General features: G+C 41.2%; 1 protein-coding gene and 1 pseudogene across 3 annotated transcripts in view; one reads left to right on the forward strand and one right to left on the reverse strand.

Annotated features, from left to right (window-relative positions):
• RASA2 (RAS p21 protein activator 2) overlaps nt 1-15,569 on the reverse strand; it is a 117,381-nt gene extending 101,812 nt beyond the window's left edge. For 2 of the 3 annotated variants that reach the window (XM_065943027.1, XM_065943026.1), the window contains exon 1: nt 15,390-15,569. In XM_065943027.1, coding sequence (XP_065799099.1) covers nt 15,390-15,522 — 133 coding nt within the window. In that variant the 5' untranslated portion in view covers nt 15,523-15,569. The remainder of the gene's footprint in view (nt 1-15,389) is intronic. The other variant, XM_065943028.1, reaches the window with a different exon arrangement.
• A 4,502-nt stretch (nt 15,570-20,071) lies between these two features.
• On the forward strand, nt 20,072-20,637 carry LOC136173560 (translationally-controlled tumor protein pseudogene; annotated as a pseudogene).
• The last annotated feature ends 1,172 nt before the right edge of the window (nt 20,638-21,809 follow it).

Raw genomic sequence — 21,809 nt, forward strand, 5'->3', positions numbered from 1 at the left:
GGGTATCAAGGAAGGCTCCACCCACAAGGTAACTTCTGCATAAATATCTGAAGAAAAAGGGAAGCCAAGTATTTTATAGAAAATAGCTTTTAGTCATTGGCAAAAAGTAAACAATTTAAACCAAGAAAATAAACACCACTGGAAATCAAAACTGATAACCTAGATTAACAGAAATAGAAAGATGGCCAACTCTGTGTACAAGATAGGTGATTCTATGCAAACATCAAAGGGCATAAATCTAGATCCTACCATATAATTTTACCTAGAACTAGAATTCCAGATATCAGGGTACTGGGAGAGATTCCAGTGTATATGCTTCTGGGCATGAATGAAAGTATGCACATATGTGTTTATGTGTATGTTCTGCAGGGACTATGTGCATGCATTTATATCTGTAGGTTTGTATGTGTGCTTCTGTGTCCTAGGGGGAGACATTATTGCGGTAAGTAAGAATAGAAGACAAATATTTCTCAAGTAGTTGCATGCTCCGAGACAATGCTAAACATTTTCTAAAATATCCCATTCAGTTGGTACAATGACCTTTGACATAAGCATTACTGTTCTCTTTCATAAATTGAAAAAAAAATAGTTACTCTGGCAGTACAGTGAATTGACAAAAATAAAACTTCAAAGCCTAGTCTTTCCATTCCTATTCATGTCTTTCTGAACAAAGAAGTGCCTAGAGGAACAGACAGCTATTTCTTTCTGAAACTATCCTAAGAGATCCTGTAGGATCTCCAATCTATTTCAAAGCATACCTTAAGCACAGAAATAAGAGCCAATGCAGATTCAGAGTGTGAATAGCTCCCAAGAGAAACTGCCAAGGGCTAGGGTCCTGGACAAGATGATCCTAAGAGAAAGATTATCTGTAGTGGGAGGAAAGCTGAATCATAATAATAGTTTCCATTTAAGAAATACTTACATTACACACACAGAGCAGATGTTTTTTAGGGACTTCACATGTATGTCACTTAATCTTCACAATAACCTCTTCCAAGGAATTTTTTTTTAAATAGAGAAATTGGGGACGGAGGGATAACACTGCAGGGGTAAGGCATAATAGGAACAAGTTCAGGAGGTGGAAACAAAGGAAGCACCTTTAAGAAAGCAGTTAATAGTACAAAGTGACTCAAGCAGAGAGAGATGAAAGGGGAGTAAAAAGGATGCAGCTATAAAAGAAAGGTGGCACTGCACAGAACCTGTGATGTCAAGCCAAAGAGTTTTAATTTCATTCAGCAAGCAACAGGGTCACTTGAAGTTTCCGTGTGATCAAATCTATGCTTCAGGAAAATCACTGAGAGTTACAAGGGCCTAAACTAAGGTAACAAAGGGTAATGGAGGAAAAGAAATATGGAAGAGGTACTACAGAGGGAAAATTCAGAACTTGGCCAGACTCAGGATATGATGTTCTAATAACTGGAGTATCAACCTAAACAGACGATTAGAACTTTAGATGGGAGGAAGATATGAAAAAATGTAAACATTATCATGTATGTACTCAACCAAAAAAGGGAGTGAAGGAGAAAGAATCAAATGTACGCTTAAAAACATAAGTTTCAGTGTACACAAGCTTAGAATAAAACACTATTATACCATGTAGTTATAGATATATAAGACAATCCTATATAATTTTTTTTCTTTTGGGCCACACCATACAGGATATGAGATCTTAGTTCCCCAACCAGGGAACAAACCTGTGCCTCCTGCAGTGGAAGCACAGTCCTAACCAATGGACTGCAGGGATGTCCCAAGACAATCCTATGTAATGTTAACATATAAGGTCTTTCAAATTTTCACATAAAGTTTAATTTTAACTTTTCCAGTAAGACAAAAGTTGAAAATAATTCTGAAAACATCTACAGTACTGGCATAGTACAGCAAGTTAAACAAATTCATTTTGGAGACAGGAGTTTCAGCGTGAGTTTTGTACTTAATACTCTACATGTCCTAGTCTCAACCTCCTGTGTAAAAAGAAGTCATTATAATGCTTCAAGGGCTACTGTGGCCATCAGCTGAGGTAAGTGAAGTGAAGTGAAGTGAAAGTCACTCAGTCGTGTCCAACTCTTTGTGACCCCATGGACTATACAGTCCATGGAATTCTCCAGACCAGAATACTGGCGTGGGAAGTCATTCTTTTCTCCAGGGGATCTTCCCAAACCAGGGACCAATCCCAGGTCTCCTGCACTGCAGGCGGATTTTTTGCCAGCTGAGCCACAGGGAAGCCCAGCTGAGGTAAAGCACTTACCATAACGCCGAGAACAAAATGAGCACTCGGTAAACAGTAACTAGTAGTGCCCTTCCATGGTTACAGGCTCCTGAGAAACAGCATCTGCACACAAGTCCCTTCACTCAAGCTATTAGGTCTGACCAAAGATAGACACACCAGAGGAGCTCACTGTTTTAATGAAACTTTTATTACAGAAACAATACATTTCTATTGGAGGAAACAGATGCAAAAACTCCCGGCCTTTCTATAGCTCAAGCTCCAAATCTCTAAAATGAGATGCCTGAATTCTTTCAGATGGAGGGGGAGGACAAAAATTGGGGGTCAGCCAGCCAGAGATTTGTTTGGCTTGTACAGTGTTAGGAAAAATGTAGCCAACATCTAGAACTGGAAGAGTTAATAATAAATAAGTCCACATTTCTGGTTTCTCTTTAACACTGAGAGTCCTGGCAATGAGGTTCTGAATGGAAACTGTAGACAGACACTCTTTTGAAATCCTAACAATCCCCACCTGGCTTTCCTTCACTATGCCTGGTGGTCTCTTGTAGACTGGAGTTTGCAACCCCTTAACTAGTTAATCTTCTAAGTCCCCCTAGCTCTAACTTCCTGAAAAGTTGTAAAAAGAGCACATAGCAACACTGATTTCAAATGTTTTTAGATATTGCTGCCTATGACCAATTTAACCTGATAAACACTACAAGAACTAGATACACATTTATATTAAATAAATTGTTCATCAAGAAAACTATAAATGTAAATTTTACCAATTATCACTTCTGCTCACATTACAGCCAGCTCTTAACTGAGCACAATGTGCTAGGCGGTATGCCAAGTCATCCAATCTTTTCATAACCACTCTGTAAGATTAGAATAACTACTACCTCCAATTTATACAAAAGGAAGCTGAAGCTCAGAGAGGTTAGGTGATTACTAGAAAAGTAGCAGAAAATTCATGCTTTCAACATGACACATTTTCATTTATCATTCAACCAATTTCTATATACCTAATCTAATAAATACTTTCTACAGAATAAAGAAATCTGACACGAGAGCTCTCTCATTCACTTCTCTTTACAACTTTCAAAGGAGAACAGAAGAGAAAAACCGCCAAAAAAGACCTTTTGAATGGTTTCACAGTCACCCTCTTCAGAGTATGTCAGATTGCCCCAGGAGTACAGTAGCAAAAAAGGAGGTGGGGTGTCCAAGAACTGCTGCTGTTGTTTAGTCGCTAAGTTGTGTCCAACACTTGCGACCCCATGGACTGTAGCCCGCCAGGCCCCTCTGTCCATGGGATTCTCCAGGCAAGAACACTGGAGTGGACTGACATTTCCTTCTCCAGGGGATATTCCCAAGCTTGGGATTGAACTCAAGTCTCCTGCGTTGGCAGGTGGGTTTTTTTTTTACGACTGAGCCACCTTGGAAGCTCACTTAAGAACTACTGAAGAGAGACAAAGTTACATGGGCTATTACTTCCCTCACCTTGAGTTGTCATTTTAAAAGCACCACTGAAAAGACAGACATTTATATTTGTGATATTATTCAGGCAGAGAATGAGTCACTAATAGGCATATGGAGACTGCTGGAATATCTAGTAAGTAGGGTTTCTAGTGTATAAATTAACATGATCAGAGAACTGGATTGTCAAGCAGCTTTTCTCACTCCCAGTAAATGAAAAGTTACTTAAAAAAAAAAATGTCATCTGAGATTCTATAATCCCATTCGATGGGCAACCTTAAAAAATCAACACATTACATAATTATTATCAGAAATCTGATTCTACCTAAGAATGGCCATTATTTGATATTAACCTGGGACCTGGAGGTTAAATAAATAGAGAATAATAAAGTGTCACCAATACTGCACTCCTGCTCCATCATGAAAATAAGGTACTGTGCAATTACTAGTAAAACACAAACAAGGTAACAGCACTGAGCAAGCACTTGAGTAGGCAAAGGACTCCCAGAATCCAGCACAGTTCAGGTGGTGAGCCAAGAACTGCTCGGTGGTTTTAGTACCTGAACAATTCTTGACAAGGCAGAAAGCCAAGGTTAAAGCATGAATTCCACGGAAGCTCCTCAAAAATGTCCTACGAGGTAAGATGCAGCTCTTCAGTGTGAAAATCTACAGAATGTAATTAGAGTCCGATTGTTTTACACAAGTCATGTGCATAATAATCATACACTTATCTATACTGCTATCATATTAATCACCTCTGACTGAAGCTCAGTTCAGAACAAACTACTGCACATGAAAAGACAAGTTTCGCAAGGTACTGCCAGGAAATGTCCATGGGTTATAGAGAGACGTCACCAAGTTGCAGGCAGGATCTTCCTGTGGTTTGCCTTGCCCACTTCTGGTTTCACTTGTGAACGTGTGCTGATCCCGAAGCTTCCTGCAGCCCCCTTCTCGAGTAGCAAACCAAACTCTGAAGCACATATGGCAGAAAGCTCTCCAAGGATAGACCAGTGGTCCCTACGGCAACATGAATCTTTAGAGGCTTTTGAGCTGACCAAGAGAGCCTCCTGGCAAGCAAATAAAGACCATAGCCAGGTGGTGGCAGAACTAAGGGCTACCTGGACAAGTCATACATGGGATAAGGCTACTATTTCTAGTAACAGCATTCAGGAAGCTAAAACGGGATTCAGTCGTGACCTAGTGTTTTTTTGTTTTGTTTTTTTAAATAAAAGATATGAAGAAGTTGTACCACACAGGTGCATGTATGTGAGTGTTGTGTTCTAAGGGAACAATTAACATGCAGAAACTCACATGAGCATGTCAAGCCGATAGAAGAGTAACATTTTTTTGTGAATCCTCAAAACAGAACTAAAAATAAATTTTTATAGCATTTCAATTTTATTGACTATCCATTATTTTAGACAGAACCAATCTAGGGATAATTATCAACTTCTTGACAAAAGAAATGTCATCAGCTCTTCCCAATATGCCACGACAGGCAACCTGACAGAGAAAAAGACATGAACTTTGATGTCTTAAAGACCTTCTGAATACCTGGCTCTGCCCCATTGAACCCTAAGCAAATAACCTTTCTGTGTGCTCCTTTGCTAAAACTGGAATTAATCACAAATTTCTTCATGAAATTTAATTAAATGAAATAATTTACAAAATATCCTGGAAAGTGTCTGGAAAAGAGTAAATGATAAATATTAGTCCACTTCCCCCATTCACTAGGAAAATTTTTTAATAAAGTAAAACTGTCCAAATTCAAAATGAAAAGGTTCTGTACCACTCACACACATGTTAAAGTATTTTAAAGGATTGGAATTATTCTTTTTACTGCATTCCTCTGAAACACTGAACTTTTTTAAAGTCAACTTTCTGAATGCAAAGAACTGTTGAAAACAGGCAGAGCAAATTGGAATTCACTATATTATTCTTACAGTTTTGTGGGTGTGAAGTTATATCAGTTACCCAAAAACTTCAGAGAAAAACTGTCTTTATGTGCACTCAAAATGTTATCCAACCTAACCTGTGGTTACTGTTTTTGCAGACAGAATACTCTTCAACAGTTAAAGAAAGAGAGGCTCTTACAGCGTAAGACTAATACTGGACCAAATTCATTTATACAAATAGTCATTTTTTCGATAACATAGCTCATACATAAATATACTTCCTAGAAAAGTAAATCATTATAAGGCCAATTCCCTTTGTCCACCACTGACAACTAATGTTGTTATTCTTTTCAAACATCTTTCTGTCTATTTTTCCATACACATATAAAGAAGATAAGATATATATAAACTATACATACCACCTTAATGAGGCTTCTTTTTTCCATAATAATACTTCTTGAAGTTCTTTCCTTTCACACTATAGATACATCTCATTCTTTTTAGCTGTTATAAAATACATATATATGAATATACTATTTAGTCATTTTCCTACTGATGGACACTTAAGTTGCCTCTGTTTTGTTTTACCAACAAGGTAACAATAAACGTCTTAGTATACACCTCTTCTGCAAATGTGTAAGTGTTTCTGTAGGGCAGATATGTAGAAGTAGAAATGATCAGGGTGTGCTGTGCTGTACTTAGTTGCTCAGTCATGTCTAACTTTGTGAACCCACAGACTGTAGCCCTCCACGCTCCTCTGTCCATGAGGATTCTCCAGGCAATAATACTGGAGTGGGTTGCATGCCCTCCTCCAGAGGGTGGGAGGAGGATCGAACCCAATGCAGGTCTCCTACATTGCAGGTGGATTCTTTACCATCTAAGTCACCAAGAAAGCCCAAGAATACTGGAGTGGGTAGCCTATCCCTTCTCCAGTGGATCTTCCTGACCCAGGAATCAAACCAGGGTCTCCTGCATTGCAGGCAGATTCTTTACCAGCTGAGCTACCAGGGAAGCCCAATATATATTTAAATTTTTAACAGATATTGGAAAAATGCTCTCCAATATTGCTTTCCAATTTAAACCCAAGCAACAGAAAGAAAGAAAAACTTTCACCAAATACTGAAATTAATGAGCTTTTGTTTTTTCACAAACTGATGACTTTTTAAAATTTTATTTCCCTGATTAATTTTTGTCAAACTTTTCCAGTATTTTTTTATGTTTATGGCCTTTTGTATCTTTTCCGTGGAATGCCTACTTATATCCTTTATTTTTCTAATGGCCTTTTCCTTTTAAAAATTTGGATGAACTTTTTATATATTCTGGATATGAACAAATAGGGAGTATAGATAGTAGGTTAAGAGTAACAGAGCCAGTCTGCCTAGGGCTCACTAGCTGACAGATCTTGGCAAGTTACTTAGTTTAGCTATTCCATGCCTCAGTTTCCTCATCTGTAAAAATGGGGATAATAACTGTACTTACAGTCACCATGAGGGTTAAGTTAGCTGAAATACTTAAAGTGCTTTAAAATAGTGCTTGGTACACAGTTTAAGTGTTATATAAGAGTTTTCTTTTTGTCTGTAAAATTTGCTGCAAATATCTTCTCCCAATCTATTGTTTGTTTTAGTACCTGTTTATAGTAATTCTTCACTTACTTTTCCTCAAACAGTTCTTTCTCCATCTCTATTCTAATACCAAAAATTATTTAAGTAGACGAAACCAACAAGACTCCCCTCATTGGCTCTCACAACCAACTCTCCTCAAGAATACAAGCAGACATCAGTCAAAACATCTAAATTAAAAAAATTTTTCCGTTAAAAAAAACTAACTTCCTTACTGCATAATTCCCACAAATTAGTAAGAAGACTGATAATTCAGCAGGAAAAAAGGCAAACCAAATCAACACCAAAAAATGGAAATAAAAATAACTCTTAAAAATATGAAGAGATTCTCAACTTTGTTTTAGAAGTGCAAATTAAAACTAAAAATTAGTGTTCCTTTTCATCTTACAGACAAGTAAAGATCAAGAAGTTTTAAAATACACAGTATGGGGGTATAAAGAAATAGGCATTCATACATTGCTGATGGGAGCATAAATTGTTAGAGTTTCTATGAAAAGCAATTTGGCACTGTCTTTCCAAAGTAAAAATGCACACACCACTCAATTCATCAACTTAATATCAGGGAATTTATCCTACAGACACATGCAATCATATTAAAAATAACATATTTATTTATATATTAATAAACTTTAATATTTTTAAAAATATTAAAAATAACATACCTATTTATTTACTCAGTAAAGTTTGTAATAGCAAAGATCAGAAAAAATCTAAATGTCCATCAATAGGGGACTGGCTATATAAACCATGGTGTATTGAGATGATGAAATTTTATGCAGCTATTAAAAACTGAGGTAGTTTCCCTCACACCCCCCCCCCATCACCTGTGTGTGTGTGTGTATGAGAGATATATATCTCACATATATGTGGGGCTTCCCAGGTGACTCAGTAGTAAAGAACTTGCTTGCTAATGTAGAAGACATAAGAGACGCAGATTCGATTCCTGGGTCGGGAAGATCCGCTAGAGCAGAAATTCTTACAGTATTCTTGTCTGGGAAATCTCAAGTTCAGAGGAGCATGGCGGGCTACAGTCAATGGGTCACAAAGAGTGGGACAGGACTGAGCGCACAGGCAAAGCAAATCATATATATGTATACATATATATATACACACACACACTTATTTGTGAAAAATCTTCAGATTACCATTAAGTATAAAAAAGCAAGATGCAAACCATGTGTATATTTTGTTGTGATGTGTATATTGGTGAGAAAGATACTAATACTCATACATTTAAGTGTAAGTGCCTAAATAAACTCTGTACAGATACACAAGAAACTGGTAACGCTTGCTTCTGGGAAGGGAATGACTAGAGGATAAAAGAAGTGAAAAGAGTTAACTTCTTAATAGATACCATTACTTACCTTTTGAATATGGTACCAAGTATTTGTACTATCTAATCAAATGAAGGGAAAACATTTAAAAACAATCAAATGAAAACCTCCCTGTGATCACACTGAAATTTCTACTGGTATCTTTTAAATGGTCATGCACAGCAGGTTGCTATCATTCAGGTAGTAGGTGGCTAGTCTGTTCAATAGGTAAAAGCAGAGGCTCACCATTCTAGCTGCCCACCCCTGCAGAATGTTTTAAACCTACAGGTGTCCAAGTACCACCCAGAGATTCTGAGTTAGTAGGTCTGGAGTAAAGCCTGCACATCAGGATTTTTCTAAGTTCACAGGTGACACTGATGGACAGTCAGGTCTGAAAACAACTGAGTTAAGAGCATGACACAAACAGGTAAACATCCAGGCTCAATCTCTACTTAAATTACAAACACAGCTCCACTGCTAACGCTAACCACTTCACACAGTTCTTAAAAAGGAACAGATGAGAGTGTGTAGATGGTACACCGAAAATCTATTACTACTTCTGGATATTATCATTAGATAGGCAGTGTAATCTTCATACACTAAACACAGTACCTTTGCAACACTCATACTAATGAATTCATCCTATGTAGCATTTTAGCAAAAACTGATAGCAGTGGACTAACACCCAGCAAGCCATTAATGGAGTTTCTGAGTGTCAACTTCTTCATTTGTAAAGTGAGAGGACTGAACAAGATGTGTTCTCTACCTCCCCCACGTAACCCTCTATAATTTTCTAAGAATACAGGTGCCTAAAAGAAACTATCGCTTTAGGATAACGTAGTAAGAACCTTTTTTCATCTCATTCACTGCTCAGGCCCATTTCATAGTCTAGTAGGCTAGAGTCCTCAAAGAAACTCAGATATGCATTGAGTACTGCTGAGTAAAGTAACAGTCACAGAAAAAAAAAAAAATTGCTGGAATTCAAACAATCTTATTTAGTAAATCTTAAATAAGTTTTTAAAAATACTACATATCATACACAGTAAGTATACTAAATACATTTAAGCACTAAAATAAAAGCACCTGATGTGCTACGTTAAACTAACTGGTTCAAGTTAAAACGCAACAATCAAAGACTCAGTGCTGGAAAGAACGTGAAAGACCACATCCAGACCTCTCAATTTACAAGTAAGAAAACAGAAGCTCAGCAAAGTTAAAGAATTTGCCCAAACTCATTCTGTCATTAATGATATTCTTAGAACTAAGTTCACAGTAACAAATTTATCAAGTACTTTACACTCTTGTTTGCATGAGTTGTACTAGTATAACCTTATGCTGCTGCTGCTGCTGCTAAGTCACTTCAGTCGTGTCCGACTCTGTGTGACCCCATAGACAGTAGCCCACCAGGCTCCTCTGTCCCTGGGATTCTCCAGGCAAGAATACTGGAGTGGATTGCCATTTCCTTCTCTCAGTATAACCTTATAAAGTGTATTATTTTAGCTAGGGATTTTTGGTGACTATGACATACAAAACTAAAGATTACCACAGAAATTTCTTAATATACATAAAAGTTTCTTAATTTACATTAAGTCATTACAACAAAACTGTTAGCAGCTCTCAAAAGCACACAGAATTTCATTAGTAGGGCAGGTAAAACATAATCTGCTATTATAGTCAAATAATTTCATAAAGCACATTAACAAGAAATAGGATTAGCATCTACGATTAAAGGATAAAGCAATAGTTTTATTTTAGCTACATTAGTTCCACAGTCTCTTAAGAGTCTATTCAAAGAGTCCTAAAAAAATTCTATGAACTCATTGAGGTTTACCTCCTGTCTTCCTCAGAGCAAATGATTAGCAGACTGCGCTGTGAACTTTTACAAAGAACCCTTTTCTCTCATTTCTATCCATCTGAAAGATGGATTCTTCCTCCATCGTAAATAACTCATCATCTCATTTCAAATTTCTGACAATAATGAGTTCTTGGCATGAACAAACCCTTTTTAACCTCTCTCTACTAACTTATTAAATAACTCATCTCATTTCAAATATCTGATAATAATAAATTCTCAGCATGAATATACTCTTTTTAATCTCTCCTCAATTCTACTGTATGGTCAACAAATTGTCTTAGTTTTGTATTTTATTACCAAAAAAATTAAACCTGCCATGACAAAAACATCTAATGTGTAAGGTGGGATTAGGAGATTTTTCTTTTACAGGCTCAGGACCAATTAGTTACAATATTCATGGAATACAGTCAGGTAACAATATTCAATCCCCTAATAACAAGCAATCTGAGCATTTAGAAAAATTTAATACTTTTCCTAATGAGGTTACTTTGGCAACAATTCAAACCTATGGTCACCTGGCACTGTGATTTTGAAAGGGATGAACTTCCTGTCACAGGTCCAGGTAGTTTTCTTTCAATAATCTTCTAGTTTGCTTAGCTGTGAAATTTACAGAACACTTCCATGTCTAGCATGTATCTAAAATCTCCCTCAGGATAATATAGAGAAGTAAGGCATTTTCTAAAGGCCGATTTTGTTGTAGGCACCATGCTGACACCTGGATATTTAAAAAAAAAAAAAAAAAAAGAACATGAACAAGGATGAATTCTATCTTGGAAGAATTCGCAGTATAATAAATAATTTCTATAAAATGTGCTGCAATAAGGAAATCAACAGCAAACTGTGATCCCCCAGCAGCACAAAGGCCTAACAGTCTCTCCAGGAATGAAGGTACCAATGCTCCCCCAAAAGGCTCTGGTTAGGAGATCACATGGAGAAAGCTTTTGAAAGATGAACAGGGGTTCCCTGACATAAGTATGGGGTGGAGGAAAGGAGAAGGCACTCCCAAGCAAAAGGAACAACAAGTAAAAATGCCTAGTGATGAGGCATTTATTCCCATTTTAAAGATGACAAAGGTAAGTGAGCTGCCCAAAGTCACATGAATAATAATTAACAATGTATGAAACAGAATTCAGGACTATTGATTTTAATCAGCTTTGTACACCAGGAAATGCCAGCACATGTTGGACAAGAACATAAACATTAGTTTTTATTTACTACTTTACTCCTTCCTAAGAGATGGTCCAAGTCTGATTCATCTCCTTGGGAGGAGAAAGAGAAATAATCAGAGAAGGGGTTTTATTTAATCCTCAAATCAATCCTGTGAGATAGAGGTGTTTTATTACCCCCACTTTACACACAAGAATACAGAGACACACAGAGCTAACAAAAGTCAGAAATTAAGTGAAGAATCAAATCTAGGCGACTCACCTGACCAAGAGAACTCAAGCACTTAACCAGACCCTACACATCCTACTTTGTCAAACAGTCTTGGTCATTCTTCATCTGAAGATACCAGGGAGAACATGTAAGTTCTGGGACACATCACGGTCCCACAGATCTCATACTGTACCACACATCTCAACATTCACACAAATCCTCATTGGCTCCCTTATCAATCTGGTCTCCCTTGAACAGGTAAATCCATGTATAAGGCAGCATGGTCTCTTTGAGCAACGTTTTTACGTGATTTAACTGGATCAGAGCAACTTAACCAAAAAGGAGAACATCACACAATAAGAGCATGAAACCTGAGAGTATAAAGGAGAAAGCCCTAATCCCTATCTTTCACTTATGTATGCTGTTTTTAGAGGGCTGGGGCCAAAGTGGTTCTAGAAGTCTAACATACTAGTACACTCACTGCACAGAGTTCAGATCAAAGGATGGAGTATGGAGTACAACCTTAACTTTCCTGTATCAAAGGTTCATACGACAACTGGGACATCCAACAACCAAACCTGCCCCCTGATTATTAATATTTGGAGCTGCCATGGTTTCCTACTGCACTAATATGACCTCAGGGAACTGGGGATCAGCATATAAGCTCAAATACTATAGCAACCCTCGATTTGCAAATAAAAGTTGACTGTTGGGGAGTGACCACAAAATGTCATTTCACCTTGAGGAATATGTGGGAAATGTATGTGAAAATTATATGGGATGTGGGGAAATTAATAAATACTGGAATGAAATGTCTAAAGATCCATGGAATTTTCCAGGCAAGAATAATGGAGTAGGTTACCATGCCCTCCTCCAGGGGATCTTCCTGACCTAGGGATGGAACCAGCATCTCCTGAATTGCAGGAGCAATTCACAGGAATTGCTGAGCCACTGGGGAAGCCCCATAAATATATACATACGTGTGTGTGTGTGTGTGTGTGTGTGTGTGTGTGTGTGTGCGCGCCACTGGGGAAGCCCCATAAATATATACATACGTGTGTGTGTGTGTGTGTGTGTGTGCGCGCGCGCGCCACTGGGGAAGCCCCATAAATATATACATACGTGTGTGTGTATGTATGTGTGTGTATATATATATATGTGTGTGTATATATATATAAAAACCCATTCCTCCTCACTTTATGCTGGCACAATTTGGAGTTGAAGGGTCCAAGTCCAGGAAACAGGACATTTCCTCTCAGGCTCACTTTCAGACCTATGAATCTCTAATTCCCCAAGTCAGAGGCTCTCAATCAGCAGTTTGCAATCTGCCAGCACATCTCCAGGCCAGTGGCTCCAAGGTCTCTCAGCACTGTGAAGAGGAGAGCTGACAAGCTCGCCCCCACCCCCAAGCCGCTTAATATCTGCATTGTCAGAACCACTACCATCCCATTTCTGTGACTTTAGCACCTGCTAATAATGACTCTTCCAGCCCCCCAGCGCCCAACCTGCAAAACCCACATGTCAGTTTCAGGGAAACAGAAAACTGCATCTCTTCACAGGTTCTGAAGGTCAACTGACCAGCTAAAAGGAGGGCAAAGAAAACAGAGAGGGAAACAAAGAGAACCTTCCTAAATAAGTATCCTAATACCTTTTTCAGACATTCCATGACCTGAGCTCTAAGCTGAGCAATTCAAAAAGCAAGAAACTGACTTGAGATAACAGATGTAATACTTTAACTATGGCTAAAGAGGTAATAGCATTCTGGGCAATAAGATGTTCAATCTCCAAGTCTGGGGAGTGGAGCTGCTCTCTCCCATAGAAACAAAGTTGTGATTTTTCATTTGTAGGTTAGAGTTTCACTCACAATGTTATCACTTACTGTGCTACCTTTGCCATGGAGGAGGTGAGAATGTGGTGTGGGGCAGCTAACTCCTGGAAAAGGGCCCAGCTCTCTCAACTTCAAGACATGTGTATATGTAGTTCCACAGTATAACCTGCAGCTATATAAATCAGCAAGGTTCCAACAGATGTTGCCTAACATTGAGTGCCACTAAAATATAAAGCAGTGAAAATCTGAAAAACTAGATCGAGAGGTGCTCTACTCATTCACTTATAGTTTTCCCAAATATTAGATTTATGAAATATTAAGCATAATACTTAATTTGAATACTGAAGACATTTTATATCCTAGAAGGTTATGTTGGGAACTCGGATACTGACAAGATCTTCTCTGCTGTCATTTTTTCCAGGTTTTAAGAACTGTACTCTCTTAAGAAACCCAGGACTACTTGTGGAAATAAAAAGGTGAGAGAATTTAAGATGTCTGCTTCTGAGGTTTAATAAAATCCCAAATTCTTGAAAGGGGGAGCAACTTGAAAAAAGGAAAGTGGGGTAATTTAAATTCAATTAATAGTATCACTATTAGGAAAGAGGAAAATTTTACACCCTGTGCAAGAAAGAGCGTTGTTAACCATATTAAAGCAATTTGATTTTCTTCAAGGTAAAAAGTACTTATGACTAAGGGCTATTTACATGAAATATGAAGCATGTTTCCAATCTGAGGATACAGAATCAAGGAAGCAAAGCTAATTATCGACCAAAGCAAAAATAAGCTGTATTTGATATAAATTACAAATAGCGCCCCCCCAAAAGCGTTTCTTCTGAATAATAGTAGTATTATTTCATAGTAGTCTATTAAAAAAAAACTGGCAATCGAAAGTCGAAGGGTCATTTTTTTAAAAAAAAATAAATGTCCAAATGACTGAACTCAAATAAGTCTGTCTATAGAAATACTCGGGGCCTCTGAGTAAAAATGTGAAGGCAAGTAGGTTGGCTTACTCACAAACAATTAAATGCATGAGAAAGAAAGGAATTAAGTGGGTTAAGTGCGGGCTGGATGACTGTGTTTTGAGACCTGCTCACAGGAAGCCACTACATCCTGCCTCAAGTCCCTGTCAGTCACGCTGTCTCTCGATTCAAGTCCCCGCCGCAGCGAGGTGGGGCGAGTACAGGTGTCCGGCCCCAGCCCCTCCCGGCGCGCTCACTCTCGAGCACCCGTGCGGCCACTCGAGTCCCGGGGCGTCTCTCTTCCTCCAGCTCTGGGCGCCTTCTCCAACCTCGAGAACCCAGAAAAACAGGCAGCCCCCTCCCCTCGGGCCAGCCCCCCTTCCACGCCCTCCTCCTCCGGCCGCGCCCCCCGGTAATTACGGCCCGGCTCCCACCACGGTGGGCTCCCGACGCCCTCAGCCGCCTGGAGGCCTGCGTCGGAGGACAGCCGGAAGCTCCTCACGCCCCCGGCCCGCGCCCCCGGCCGCACCCCGGGCGGGGGCGTCCCCTTGTCCAGGCCGCGCCCCAAAGCCAAGCCCCTCGCGCGGGCGCTGCCCCCAGCAGCCCCCCTCCATCCCCGTCCCCGGCAAATTCCCCGCACAGGGGCAGCCTCAGCCCACGCCGCCCCGTCTGAGCGACGCCTCCCTCCAACACACCCTCACTTCCAGACTCGTGCCGGCCCTTCCCGCGCGCCTCGGACGGCGCCGGCCAGGCCCCTCTCGGCCCCGCGGTCCCGGCGCCGCCACCCCCGCGCGCCCGCCGCCCCCTCAGCCCCGCGGCCGCCGTCGCAGCCGGGTGGGTTCCCTCACCCCGGCCCCCGCTTACAGATCTTGCCCCGCAGGCTCTGCAGCACTCGGACCTCACGACTGTCCTCGCCCCCGGCCTCTGGCTCTGCCGTCGCAGTCGGAGCCGGCGCCTCGGAAAGACCCGCAGGAGCATCAGGCGCCGCCGCCGCCATGGTGCCGCCCGGCCTGTGCCGCAGCCCCGCCGCCTGCGTAGCCCGGCGAGGCGGAGCCCAGCCCGCGGCCTCCGCGAGGGCGAGCCGCGCGCCTGGCTCCGCCCCGGACCTCGGCCTGGCTAGCCCCGCCCCGCCCCGCCCCGCCCCACCCGCGGCCCCGCAGTCACCGCCCCCGCTCCGCCGAGCCCCGACAGCCCGGCGCGAACCCACCGCGTGCGTTTCCCCGACTTAGCCTTGTAGAAGCCCACACTCTAGCCAAGTGTGGCTCCAAGTCTGGCTGTGAGCAACCTTAAACCCTACTGAGAAAACCCCAGCCCTCCCGAGATTCCCCAAACCCTTCTGGGAATTAGTTTCCGTACCCCGCCCCCCCCTCCGCCCCATCAGCGGATTTATACAGCTAACGCTCAAGGGAACTCCCTGCGGGAAGAACACAATGGAATTTGACAGTTGCCAGTGGACCTCAAAGCTACCTTTTTCAAAAGGAGCCGAGGTGCCCTAGAGACTCCCCCACTTCCCCAGTGATATCCACATGCCCTCAACCTCAAGCTAGACTACACAGAGAGAAATTCTTGCTTTTAAGTTTGCTCTGCGAAAACTGGTTCAAAAACAGGTCCATACTCCCAATCACAACCTGAGTGCAGCGCCTGAGACCCTTCCAAAGAGGAATTTTGAAGAGCCTCTACCACCACTTGAAAACAAAGAAGGGTTCCATTCCCCACACCCCAGCCCAGAAGTGATCTGTTTGAAAAGTTGATTGACACTAGGAAGCTCGTAAATCTTTGACTAGTTGTTAGCTTTTTTTTCAAGGGAACTCTTATGCAGTGAGTAAACTGCATGAATAATAGCCTGGTATGTGAGGAGGAAGACGATTTCCTAGTCTTGAGGTTAACTGCACTGTCCTAAGAAGGAAGAAACTGTGACTTAACAGGGCAGGGTAGGGTTGTTTTCTAGGGCAACAATAGCAATCAGTCAGGCTGCCAACTAATATTTTTTGAGGGTCAGACTTTAACAATAGACACCTTCAGAGACTGCACAATGTCCAGGTGAAGACAGCCCCAGCCCTCCAGCTGCTCATTCTGGGAGGAGACACAGAAAAGGGCAGAGGCACTGGGAGAAAAGAATTAAGATGATTAAACTGGGAAGTCAGGGAAGGCTGTCCTGGGAAATGGGCTGAGCGATGAACTGAAGACAGGGAGAGGCAGAAAGCTGCCAAAGAGCAGAGGCCACCTGTGCAAGGGCTGGACAGCCAGAGAGAATGGCCTTGGTATGCGTCTGTGGCCTAGGAGTGACACTTTAAATTCTGCGTGGGTTCGCAGTGGCCTCTATGTGATTTTTACACATGTTGGAGAAAATGAACCTGCCTCCTCTTGTATGAATGTTTTTCTGTCATTTCAAACAATAGACCCTAAACTTAATTCCCTATCTTCATTTGCAGATCTGAGTTCACAGCCATATTGTGTTATCTGGACTGGAAACTTAGACTCTTTTTTGACTCCCTTGTCCCCATACAGTTTGCAGTTGCCACATACTTCTGACTCTGCTGAAATCTCTTCTCTCTTCCTTCCTTTCCATTCCCTGTCATTGTCCTTATTAAAACCATCCTGTCCTCATTTGAGTAGTGTCCGTGTGTTGTAGAGTTTGTGTGTGTTTTCAAAAAGGAGCTTATGAGACAAACTTGGGTTGGAGACTACTTCTATCACTTTTACATGAGCGACATTTGGAAAGTTATGCAACCTTTCTGAACCTGTTTTTTAACAGTAAAATGGGAATTTCTATACTTACTCTTCCTTCTTCAAAGGGTGTTTCTCAGGATTAAATCATTATTGAGAATGTGTGTGTGAAGCATCTAATGGAATGCTGGGCACGAAGTAGGATTAACTCGGTAAACTTTTAGAATTGATCTCCCATCCTTCTCCTCCCTCCTACACACCTCTTAATCTTTTTAAAACAAAAATTGGAGTTTGTCACATGTCTGCTCAAAAAAGCATCAGTGGCTTTATTCATCCCTTCAGCCTGCAGCAAGCTACACTACAGGTCATAAAGTGTACTAGAAATGACGAAGAGTAAAGTTCAAATTCCTTGGGCAAGTCTTCAGGGTTGGTCCTGGACCTGGCCTATCTGACTCTGCATCTCTCACCACACTGAGCCACTTTTCCAACCAGCCTGACTCTTTTAGTATGGTTCTTCCCCCTCCCTGATCAAATGCTGCCCCATCCATCTCCTTTTTTCTCTCAGAAAGAGGTTCTCTTGGACAGAGGTTCTGATTTGTACCTGTTTGTGGCATTGATCGTTTTCGACCTGGTGTTTTGTTACCTGTGTACTTGTTTATCTCTTCTAGGTTCATTTTTTTTAACTCTCCCAATAAATATCTTTTGAATGAATGATTTGAATCATATTAGCTCACTTATTCCTCCACTCTGCAGACTTGAAATGTTCCTGTTTGGGAAATTCTGATTTGTATTTATTATTCCTTTTCATATCTGTCCAAATAGTTAAAAATGGGACACCTTAATAACAACCTGTAATTTTAAATTGAAGGCTAGTTTTTCAAGGTTCTTCTTTTCTTTAAAATATTATCTGTACAGATTCTCTTAATTTTCTGTCTTTTCACTAGTTTAACCCCAAGTGCATAGCTCTATCACTAAACTGTTTGAAAACAATTTTACATAAAGTGTACAATTACCCTCTTTCCCTCCCAGGCACACTTCCTGTTGCAGATTTCAGAATTATCATACTATTTCACTAAAACTTAGAAACTCCATTTTTTTTCTCCATCTGAAAGTATTCCTAAATTACTCTATTTCTGAATAAACATTTAAGGACTTTAATATTCTTTTGCTAGCACTGGTCTGCTTTGCAGAGATTTTTAGCAGAGTCAGTGTTTCCTTAATGTAAAATATTTGGGAAATAAGGTTCTGTCAAGACTCAAAAGATTTACTCACTATGACAAGAAGCCTGTTGTATCCCCCTCCCTTAATGGCCCTTGCATTGTGTTTTAAATTCAACTACAGTTCCTCTCATTTCTTCATGATGTTTAGTAACTGGAACAATATTGCATCATACACAAACTTGCCCTTCACTTCCTTCCTCAAATTATTAATGAATGTGTTTAAAGGCCCTCACTCCTATCTCTACCCCCTCCATTCACTACTCTGCCCTTTCCTATTTCTTCACAAGTTTTTAACCCATTCAGTCATTTCGCCATAAGTTGACTGGCATTATGGTGGCTAAAGTAGGGGAACTCATTAAGAATATGCCCTGCAGCTAGGAACTAATCCCCTAATAGAGGAATGTTTTGAGTCAGCACCCACCAACCCATAACAGCAATATAAGGGCTACCTGCTGGCCCTGAGTTATTTATTTGCATTCTTTCTGGTGAGTCATGGGGAAGAGAAGTGTGCTTGTTTTTAATATTGAAATGTAGATCATTTCCATAGGGCTGTACACTCATGAGGCAGAATTAGTGGAGAGGCAAATTCCTTTGGTCATTGATGACTTCCTTTACTATTCATCTCACTTGTATCTCAAGTATTATGCACTCGGTTACATTGTACAACTTGCCTCTAAATGCAACTGGCCTTTTTCTTTTTGATAAGTTACAGTGGTGAAAGGTGAAGCAATACCTTTAACATTTCAGAATATTTTGCAGAATATTCAAAACATACTTTTAACTGTTTACCTCAAGATCAAACAGGGCCATAACAGGGATGAGTTCAAAAACACATGCCAATTTTTATCCCAGAGCCCCTGGCTCCTCCATTAAAAATATTCTCGTGTTTGCCCAGCTTCCGGAACAGGACCTTGAAGGCAAGAATGTTGGAGCATGGCACAGTCTATGCCCTTAAGCCTGCCTGACTTCAGTCATTTCTTAGCCTCCTTCCTTTTAAACTGTGATGGTATATCCACTTCGCCTCAACTGCGGACAGTGGCTTTTCTTGTCATTTTATCTTTTACAAAGTCTTTACTGAATTTTTTACAGTATCTTCTTTTTATTTTTAATGTTTTGGGTTTTGTGGCCAGGAGGCATGTGGGATCTTAACTTCCCAACAAGGATCGAACCTGAGTCCCCGGCATTGGAAGGCCAAGTCTTAAACATGGGACCGCCAGGGAAGTCCCTTCCTGTCATTTTAGACTGATAGAATAATGGGTCTCAAAAGAAGACTGGAAAGTTGGACAATCATGTACTTGTCTCATCTCCTTACTCTGTACTCAAGAAATTTCTATATTTGTCTGGGTGTATTTGTCCATTCAATCTGAACACTGGAAGCATGCTCTATTCCGTTGACAGGAACCAGAGCAGGGCCCAGCTGATTTTCATGCTCTGAAGACATAGCTAAGGTTTTCTGAGGCCAAGAACTTTGTCACTTGCCTGCTTGGTACACATTTGAGTTTGTACCTCCAGTGGTCATCAAAGAAGGATAGGACTTTTCCGCCCACTCTGCCGCTGCCCCCCATCTCACTCCAGTGTTTCTCCAGCAGCGCTGCGCTAGCTCTGAGCTCTGTGCTCCTACTAAGCTAGCACCACCGATGTGTCCCTCCAGTTGCTACCATGACAATCTACCAGGACCTCATCAGCCATGACGAAATGTTTTCCAGACATCTACAAGATCTGGGAAGTCGTGGACAGGCTGTGCCTGGAGGGGTGGGGAAGATGGTCAGTAGGACAGAGGGTAACATTGATGACTCGCTCATTGGTGGAAATGCCTCTGCTGAAGGCCCAGAGGGCAACGAAACCAAAAGTACAGTAAGTAATCATTGTTGTCGATGAGTGTCATGAACCATCACTTCTAGGAAACCAGCTTCTAGGAAGCCTACAAGAAGGCCATCAAAGATTACATGAAGTCAATCAAAGGGAAATTTGAAGAACAGAGACCAGAAGGAGTAAAACCTTTTATGACAAGGACTGCAGAACAAATCAAGCACATCCTTTCTGATTTCAAACACTATCAGTTCTTTATTGATGAAAATGATCCAGATGGCAGGGTTGCTCTGATGGACTACCCTGGGGATGCTGTGACCCCGTAGATGATTTTCTTTAAAAATGGCTTAGAAGTGGAAAATGTTAACAAATTTGACAGTGACTTTGGATCTCCCACCGTGATCATAACTGGCTGACTGCTGCTTTTCATCCGCATAACACCAGGACTTAGACAAAGGAGACTAATGTCATCTTAAGCTCTTCATTTGTTTTGAAAGTTGATTTATTTGGAGAGGAGGCACTGTTTTTGAAGGGAAAAAAATCATATCATGTAGGTTGTTTAAAAATAAAATGCATTTAAACTCAAAAAAAGAAAAAAAATAAATAAAAGGACGGGGCTGGAGACGCACCGGGTTCTACTCATGGCAGGCTAAAGATCGACATGTCACCTGCTGGCTCATCCCTCCCCAGGGCTGTGGGAGAATAATGCAGTGGGGCTTGGATACATGATACGCTTGAGTTCTTCCAAACCTTGAGAAAGGAGAAAAGGGAGACTTGGGTGGCAGTAGAAAGGAGCTGTGGAGAAGAGCCTGGCAACCCACTCCAGTATTCTTGCCTGGAGAATCCCCATGGACCGAGGAGCCTGGTGGGCTATAGTCCACGGGATCACTAAGAGTCGGGCATGACTGGAGCAACTAAGCACGCATGCCCAGAAAGGAGCTGGCTACAGAACTGGCCCAAAGCTTCCTCTGACAGCAAAGCTCGGTGGTGGAGAGATTCAATAACAAAGGAACTCTTCTGAAAAATATCTCTATCTTCTGGCAAAACACAGGAACTAATAGATCCCTGTAGTGAGCCAGACGCTTCATATGAACCCACACAGGTTGATATGATTGTTGCTTATCATTGCTTTTGTAGTTGTAGTTATTCTGCATCTCTCAGCACAGAATGGTTTAAAAAGTCCCGCAGGTCAGACAGCTAGTAAATAGGATACCTGGGGCAGGAACTGATGCAGCTCTGATCACAGTGCGCGTTCCCAGTCACACCACTCCAGGGCCATCCACGGAAGATACATCTCCCACTGGGCAGTTTTCTCAGTGGTGAAAGTTTGAGAGACCCTGGTTCTGAAAGGCAGTCAGTCACTCCTGATGGTGAGAGTAACTTGTGAGCAGCTTCCATGGTGTTTTGGAGGTGAAAAAGCTATTTGGGCGTTTAATCCCAAAGCAGCAACGCCAGCTCCAGAAAAGAACCCTTAGGAGAATCTTATCTGACCAAAGAAGGGAACAGGAGACAAAAATGACTCCAGAAAGAAAGGACTTGACTGGAGGAGTGCATGCATGCTAAGTTGCTTTAGTCGTTTCCAACTCTG

This window comes from Muntiacus reevesi, chromosome 8 (assembly GCF_963930625.1).
Source record: "Muntiacus reevesi chromosome 8, mMunRee1.1, whole genome shotgun sequence".
Classification (NCBI taxonomy): domain Eukaryota; kingdom Metazoa; phylum Chordata; class Mammalia; order Artiodactyla; family Cervidae; genus Muntiacus; species Muntiacus reevesi.